The sequence below is a fragment of the Neopelma chrysocephalum genome, unplaced genomic scaffold, assembly GCF_003984885.1.
Source record: "Neopelma chrysocephalum unplaced genomic scaffold, ASM398488v2 Primary Assembly neopelma1_203, whole genome shotgun sequence".
NCBI classification, from domain to species: Eukaryota; Metazoa; Chordata; class Aves; order Passeriformes; family Pipridae; genus Neopelma; species Neopelma chrysocephalum.
Window position 1 is genome coordinate 2,907 of NW_020897865.1, and position 8,469 is coordinate 11,375.

Genomic DNA, 8,469 nt, shown 5'->3' on the forward strand with positions numbered 1-8,469 from the left:
CAGCAGGAATCACCACCTGAGTGATCCATGGAGCCAGAGCAAGGGAAATCCGAGAGCTACTGGCTGAGCTCATCCCACTGCTCCCACCCACCCCAGCCCTGCCATGTCTCTTCTGAATGGATCATCTTCCCATTTTCCTATGTTTGAAAGCCAGGAATCACAGCTATTTCAATGCTTTCATTTTGGTGTGGAAATATCCTTCCCCCATGTCCAGCAGAGCAAATTTCAGCGGCTCCAGGATGGACTCACCACTGGCCAAGGCCGAGCCCATCAGAGATGGCAGTGTCGCCTCGGGGAGAACGTACGGAAGGAGAAAAAAGTCCTTGTGCAGATGGAATTGGGTGCAGAGAAGAGCAGAGTGGGAACAGGGGAGAGGAACAGCTCTGCAGACCCCCAGGGCAGTGCAGAAGGAGGGGCAGGAGGTGCTCCAGGCACAGGGGCTGAGATTCCCCTGCAGCCCAAGGAGGAGCCCACACCGGAGCAGGGGCATGCCCGAAAAGAAGGATGTGAGCCCGTGGGAAGCCCGTACTGGAGCAGAGTCCCTGCAGCTGCTGCAGCCCCAGAGAGCTCCAAGGGTCTCACTCAGCACCGCTGGTTATGGGGCCCCCACAGAGGGGGCTTGAGGCATGGGAATTGTCCATCCTGGCCCCAGTTCAGGTCTGTGACTTTCTCTGAAAGTTGGAGAACAAAAATAGGATTCCACTTGGATTGTTCTTCAGGCAAGAAAAATAATAAATTTCCGAGGCTGCTCATTAGAGCAGCAGGAGCTGGTTAGACAGCAGCAGTTCCTGGGAGCAGAGAGTGTTTCTGAGTAGCTCAACAACAGCTCAGCCTGGGGGCTGTTCATCAAGGCTGAGGCCTAACGAGCATTTCTCAGATCACAGGGAGGCCTGGGGGGGTGGGGATGCACTACCACACCTGGAAAGGTGTCATCCCATGGACTTGCACAGCTGGAAGGTGTTTTCAGTCCCAGCCCCCCCCCCCGTTCACCCCACAAGGTGCTGGACGGCCCTTCAGACCCACCTGAGGCCACCCCCTGTCTCTCCAAGAACCTGCAGGAGGGAAAGCAGCTGAGTCTAAAACAGCGAGTGTTCTGTCGAGTTTTAATGTCTCCTAGCTGCTTGCAAGCTTGTTTTACTTTGTTTGCTAAAATGTATAAAAAGTAAAAAGCTTTGCGAGTTGGTGCTTGACTTGTGAAACAGCACCGGGCACCCAATTCTGAAATAATGACGACTCAATGTCTCTCTTGAGTGTGTCATTATCGGCTTGTCGCAGCCCGGGGAACAAATGCGATGTTTGCGGCCAAGGCCGAGGCACAAACTCATTCTGAGCCCGCAGGGGCTCAGCAGGAAGGAGGAGCCTGCGGGCAGCCACTGAAATAGAGACAAGACAAAATAAAATAAAAAATTAGCCATGTTAGCATGAAGTGTGACTTTGCAGAATTGTCATCATGGCTAGGCTTCACGAACAAAGATTTGGGAAGGGCTCTACCCACATTTGTTGCAAGCGCGTTGGTGGCTAAAAAGGCCAATACAAGATAGGCATGTCCAGTTGCAAAAGGCACAGCAGAAAGACTCCAATAGGTCTCTGCCCAAATTGTGGACAGTTAAAATGAAGGGGAAGTAAACAAATAAGGGACTGACAGGGAAAGCGAGAAAATAAAGGCTTTTAGCACATAGCATTGTGAGGGAGACTGGAGAGGGGTGGGGGAAAAACAACTGCTTGAAATGATAAAGTTTTATGTTCCTACTCTATAATAATAAAAATAGGGATAGGTAACCGAATGTCTATTTAGATAAGGCAGACTTCGTACCAATTCTCAAAGAGCGTACATGATAGATCATTTTTGAAACTTACTCCTTCCAAATGTATTAAAGCTGTTGTGTTTCTTTTCTCAGTGGAATGCACGGGGGAGCGAAACCCCTTTGCATTGCCCCGGCCGGAAATAAAAAGCGTACTTTTACATATTGTTTAAGGATTTTTTTGAATCACCGCTCCCTCAGCGACCCCTTGGGAGGGGACACGGGGGGCAGAGCCCGCCAGACCCCGCTCCCCGCGGCGCCTCCCGCCCCCTCCGCCTGCAGGGAGCCCCGAGCCCCGAGCCCCGGCAGGACCGAGCACGGGTCCCGCCGCGCCGGGGCCGCCCCCGAGCTCCGCCGCCGCCTCAGCGCCGTCCGGGCGCTGCCGCCGCTGCCCCGGCCCGGCAGAGGGAGGGGGCGGGGAGTGCGCGCCCGAGCCGACCAATCAGCGCGCGAGGGCGAAAAGTGACGGGGAAAGCAGCCAATCATGACGGGACTCGAGCTCTGCCTCCGCCATTTTGTGGCGCGGCCCGGGCCGGGGGGCAGGAACAGGGCATCGCTCGATCGCCGCCGCGGGTACAAAGACCCGACTGGGGGACATTGATGGGATTGGGAACCGCTCAGATCCGAGCAGGAGGGTGAGAAGTCAAACGAATCCTAATAAAACACCTTCCCCCACCCCTCCCTCCTTCACGGACTTCACTTTATCCCCTATTCCCTCCCTCCGCTCCGCGGCACAGGGGGATGGGGGTCCTACCGCTGCTTCCCGCTCAGGGAATGGAGTCCGTGTCTGCTTCGTCAGGCGTGGGGTACTTCGCACGGGAGACAGTCCCTCGGGAACAGGCTGCTCCACCGTGGGTCCCCACGGGGTCACAAGTCCTGCAGGAGCCTGCTCCGCGTGGGCTCCTCTCTCCGCGGCTCTGCAGGGGCTTCCCACGGGCTCTCGGCCTCCTTTGGGCACCCCCTGCTCTGGCGTGGGCTCCTCTCTCCGCGGCTCTGCAGGGGCTTCCCACGGGCTCTCGGCCTCCTTTGGGCACCCCCTGCTCTGGCGTGGGCTCCTCCCTGGGCTGCAGGGGGGTCTCTGCTCCATCCTGGACTCGTCCACAGGTCACAGGCCCTTCAGCTCAAGTTCACACGGAGTTCCAGCCTGTCCAGTGCAGCAGCAATTCCCGGGCCTCCTGCCAGCCCGGGCACATCACCAGAGCTGTTGTCCTGCATTCCCAGGCACAGCACAGTGAGGTGATCGGAGCTGAGCAGCTCAGCAGCAGGGACAGCAACAAACAGCCACTAAGGAGCACCAGACTCTGACACACAGCCAGGAGCCCCAGACAGCACCAGCAGCTGTAAATTCCAGCAGCACATCCCAATCCCACCTGTCAGTATCTCCAATGCTCCCAGCCCCACCTTGGACACCAACAAAGGCTCTTGTGGTTTCACCCCATCCAGCCCCAAGTCCCCCCCAGCCACTCCTCACTCACCCACCAGCAGGACTGGGGAAAACTGGGAGGGGATGAGATAAAGAGAGTTTAAAAAGGACAAGCAAAAGCTGCACACACAAGCAAAGCAAAACAGGGAATTAATCCCCTGCTTCCCATGGGCAGCAGGTGTTCAGCACCTCCAGGAGAACAAGATGCCATCCCACAGAATGGTGACTTGGGAAAACAAACTCCATCACTCCAAATGTCCCCCCTTCCTCCTCCTCTCCCCCACTTTATATCCTGAGCATGATGTCACATGGTCTGGAATATCCCTTGGGGCAGTTGGAGTCACCTGTCCTGGCTGTGTCCCCTGTCAACCTCCCACACACCCCCAGCCCCTCCCCAGCGTGTCCATACAAGGGGCAGGAAAGGCCTTGGCTCTGGGTGAGCTCAGCACTAACAAAACCTTCTCTCTATTCTCAGCCGTGTTCAGCACACGCCCAAACACAGTCCCACTCCAGCCTCTGCAAAGAAAATTAACTCCACCCCACGCAAACCAGCACATTCTGGCCCTTATTCCACACCAGTCCCATCATGCCCAGGCTCTACACAACTCAATACAACTTCACCCCCCACCACCCACTTCCCATTCTTTGTGTAACACACAGGTCTTGTTCCTTTAGTCTATGCACCACCCCTGCAAAATGTCCATAAAATGGCCCCAAAATGCCTGTTGAATTCCTCCAGTCCATGCCTTTGGGCTCCCCCTGTTCTGGTGGTCCCTCGGGCAGGAGAGGGGCTGTGTGGGGGGAGTTCCTGGGCACCAAAAGCAGCTCAGGTCGGGTCCCTGCTGCCCTGCAACTGCTGCTCCTGAGGCTCTGTAAGAGATTGTTCCATCTCTGACTCACTTCTTTGTTTTTACATTGACCAGTGTAATGAACAATTGGTAATTGGCCTCTCTGCAGAGGCGTGAGAGGTGTTAAGGCAATTAAGCGCCTTGGGCAAGACTTCTTCAAAGCCCTTTAAAGTTGCACAAGCGGTATTTAACCACTTCACACTAACGAGGCTATTTCCATGTCAAACTAAGTTTTGCAGGCTACCAGGAGCCCCCCAGAGCCCAGTGACTGAACAAAGTGGTGGACACCGACTTTAGCCTTTAGCAGGGCTGCCTTCATCGACCTAGGGGGACATTTGGGACTGCTCGCTGGAACCCCTGGAGAGTCTCCAACAGAAAGTTGCTACATTTTCCCACCTTGGCAGAGCCAGCCTGCCTGGGATACCGGATACCGTCAGCTTCACCAATCGACACCGTGGAAGGATCTGCCCGGAGCCAAGCTGGCCAGGGAGCGCCCACCGAGGGGTATTTAAGGCAGTGCCCAGCATTGTGGTCCTGTCCAGTCCAGTCGGTGTTGCCCAGGGTCCCGTGCTGGCTGCTGGCCCCACTCCTCGCTCCGTCCTGCTTGCCTCCGTCTCGCCTGCCTCCGTCCTGCTCCTGTCCCACCTGCCTGCGTCACCTGTTTGTCTTGGATCCAGTCTGCTCACCACCTGCTTCTCTCCAGCAGTCCTTCCCTGACTGCCTGAGGCTGACTACACCCGATTCTCTCACTGGTGGTGGGAACCTTTTTGCACTTTCCTTTTGTAGCCTTCTCTTGTCCTTATCTCTTCCTCTTCTTCTCCCCCCCCCCACTGTTACCATTACTTATTGTTACAAATAAAGTTAATTGTCTGTTTGAGACCTAACATTTGGAGTTTTGTGCCTTAATCTCACCTTCGAAGTAATCATCTAAAAGAACCTCGTTACAGCCTCTGAATGGTCTGTACCAGGCACTTGGTGTGCTCAGCTGGAGGAGACTGAGGGGAGACCTCACTGCAGTTCCAACTTCCTGGGGAAGGGCAGAGGAGGGGCAGGCCCTGAGCTCTGCTCTGGGGGGACCAGGGACAGGACCCCAGAGAATGGCCTAAAGTTGGGTCACGAGAGGCTTAGGTTGGATATTAGAAAGAGGTTGTTCCCCCAGAGGGTGGTTGGGCACTGAACAGGTTCCCCAGGGCAGTGGGCACAGCACCAAGGCTGACAGAGCTCAAGGAGTGTTTGGATGATCCTCTCAGGCACATGGTGTGACTCTCGGGGATGGTCACAGGGGCCAGGGGTTGGACTCAGTGATCCTCATGGGTTCCTTCCAACTCAGCACATTCTGTGATTCTTTGTAACACCCCACCTTTGCCTGCTTTGCTGCTTCTGTTAACCACAAGTTCCTTCCTTTATTATTTCTTTGCTTGGCTGGTTTCTTTGCATGGCAGCTTGGTTACACAGAAATTTTCTATGGCATATTCTGCTGCATTGCTTTGGAGACATTACTAGATCTGTTATGTCTCCAAACCCAGTGTCAGCCCTGTGGAGCCAGGCCACGATCCATTGGCCCTCTTGGCCACCTGGGCACACTGTTTCCTGTTCAGCTTCCTGTCCATCCACATTCCCAGCTCCCTTTCTGCCTGGCTGCTCTCCAGCCACTCTGGCCCCAGCCCGGGGGGCTGCTGGGGCTTCTTGTGGCCAAAGGGCAGGACCCGGCCCTTGGCCTGCTTGAACCTCATCCCCTTGGAATCAAACCAACTCTCCAGCTTGTCCAGGTTCCTCTGCAGAGCCCTCCTGCCTTCCAGCACATCAACACACCCCCCAGCTTGGTGTCAGCTGCACATTTGCTAATGGTGGACTCAATCCCCTCATCTAAATCATCATTAAAGATATTAAACAGAACTGGGCCCAACACTGATCCCTAGGGGACACCACTAGTGACCGGATCCCAACGGGATGCAGCACCGTTCCCCACCACTCTCTGGGCCCTTAACCCAGCACAGAGTGCCCCTGTCCAAGCCTTTTCCAGGAGTGTGCCATGGGAGATGGCGTCCAAGGCTTTGCTGAAGTCCAGACAGACACATCAACACCTTCCCCTCATCCACCAGGCAGGTCACCTGATCGTAAAAGATCAGGTTGGTCAGACAGGATCTGCCCCTCCTAAACCCGTGCTGGCTGGGTCTGATCCCTTGTCCATCCTGTAGGTGCTGTGGGACTGCTCTTAGGATGATCTGCTCCATAACCTTGCCAGGCACTGAGGTCAGGCTGACAGGCCTGGAGTTTCCTGGGTCCTCCTTGCAGCCCTTTTTGTGGATGGGTGTGACATTTGCCAACTTCCAATCATCTGGGACCTCCCCAGTGAGCCAGGGCTGTTGGGAAATGATGGAGAGACTTGGCGAGCTCTTCTGCCAGCTCCCTCATCACCCTTGGGTGGATCCCATCTGGTCCCATAGACTTGTGAGGATCCAAGTGGCTCAGCAGGTCACTAACTGTTCCCTCCTGGATTCCAGGGGGGCTGTTCAGCCTCCTGTCTCTGTCTACCAGCTCCGGAGGCCACTTGTCCTGAGGACAACCTGTCTTACTGTTGAAAACTGAGGCCAAGAAGGTGTTAGGTACCTCAGCCTTTTCCTCATCTTTGGTAATTATGTTCCTCCAAACCCCATGTCCAACAAAGAACGGAGGTTTTCTTTGCATCTCCTTTTGCTATTGATGTATTTATAAAACCACTTTTATTATCCTTTACAGAAGTGGCCAGATGAAGTTCAAATTGTGCTTTTGCCTAATTTCTCTTCTGCAGTTTGTTCCGTTGTTCTCGTGAGTGAACAGAGGGGTTTGATTTTTCTCTTCTCTCGGGTGGGTTATGCTTTACAGTCCTCCCCTGTCTTTCAGGAGGTTCTCGCAGTTCAGTTTTTCGGCTCCTGTGTGTTCCACAGCATGATTTTCCCAGCCCGTGTGCCTTGCATGGTTTACCATGTCATGCAGGAGTTCTGCCCACATAGGGACCAGTCTCCTCAGGGCCTGTGGATCTCGTAAACTTTCATTATGCATTACATCTCTTTTGATTTCATTTCCTCACCCCACTAAATATATTTTCCACATTTTTCTTGCATATTTTCCCACTCCTACCAGTTATCCACTGGCCAACAATCATCAGTGTTAATGTGTGACTCTGCCTCCATAAATATTCTGTTAAGCCTTTTGTCTGTTTCTCAAAATCATTTGCCACCAAATTGTTGTGGGTGGGAGTGGAAGGCTTTGAGATAAAGTTCACTAGAGAAGTCCTGCTGTTGAGTCCCGAGGCACAGAAAGGACTCCCTGGCTTTCTAAACTCCTGCTCAGACAGGAGCCTGGGGGCGGCTGGATCCAATCTCAGCCTCGGATTACGTTAACAAAGGATTTAAGGAAAGACAGAGATGTGATTGAATCAGCTTTTAATGATGGCAAATCAGATATATTTATATAAAGTTATTTATTATTTATGACAAATGAACAGACAAGTGAACAGACAAGTGAACAGAGGAAAGATCTTAACTAGAATAATTTACTACACAGTATAAATGCTACAAACCTACCAGTAGAGTACAATATAGCATAAAATAGTGCTTTGTATCAAAGCAATTCTACCAAAGCAATTGTACCAAATTGTATCAAAGCTGGCAAAAAGAAACAGTCATTAGTGGAGACTGATGTAACTCCGTGTGCAACTTAACCCCTGAGTAACCATGAAGAGGCCTCCCTGCTCCATGGGACAAGCGGGACAAGCTCTACATACTCCAGGAAAGCCTGTGGAAGAATCTGCCACGTGAAAGTTGGACTGGGCTTTTATAGTTATAAAGAGTTTGACTGCCAGTCCCATTTCTCCAGGCCAGCCAGCAGCTTATCAGTCAAATCCTGCTTCCAAAAGCAGGGGTTGTGTTTGCAGTGGGTGAACCAGGCTGGTTTTAGCACAATCCAACACTAAAAGCAGCCCCTTGGCACCAGTGGTAGCTCAGCACAAACAGCTTGGGTTGTTTGGGTTCTCTGACCAGATTTTAGGCTTTATCCGGGCAGAGCATCCTGCCAGACCCCCCAACCTCCATGTCCCCCCAGTTCTCCACGCTGTCAGAGCCCGTGTCATGACACGTGGAGGCACCGCAATAGGTTCTTTTCCTGAGAGATCCCTTGGATGAGATGAAAGAGAAACACCCCTGGAGAACCGGAGTGACACCAGGGATGGCTTTTATTTTTGGCACCTCTGGAATCTTAACCGGGGATCGCTCAGGGTGTGATTCCTGCCAGGATGAAAGCGAGGCACAGAGCCACCATGTCCCTGTGCCCATCCCACAGGATGGATCCGGCTGCAGAGCCCACAGAGAGGAGGAACTGCACCAGAATCCCACCCCATCCTGCTCCACCCATCCCA

The 8,469-nt window shown here is 53.5% G+C and overlaps 1 protein-coding gene and 1 pseudogene across 4 annotated transcripts in view; one reads left to right on the plus strand and one right to left on the minus strand.

The window, feature by feature from the left end:
• The window catches only part of LOC113977193, a 2,162-nt pseudogene extending 1,539 nt beyond the window's left edge, over positions 1 to 623 (plus strand).
• Positions 624 to 7,517: 6,894 nt separating this feature from the next.
• Positions 7,518 to 8,469, minus strand: part of LOC113977191 (class I histocompatibility antigen, F10 alpha chain-like) — a 4,102-nt gene continuing 3,150 nt past the window's right edge. Inside the window, exon 8 of one of the 4 annotated variants that reach the window (XM_027703090.1) lies at positions 7,518 to 8,227. In XM_027703090.1, coding sequence (XP_027558891.1) covers positions 8,181 to 8,227 — 47 coding nt within the window. In that variant the 3' untranslated portion in view covers positions 7,518 to 8,180. The other 3 variants (XM_027703089.1, XM_027703091.1, XM_027703088.1) reach the window with 3 other exon arrangements.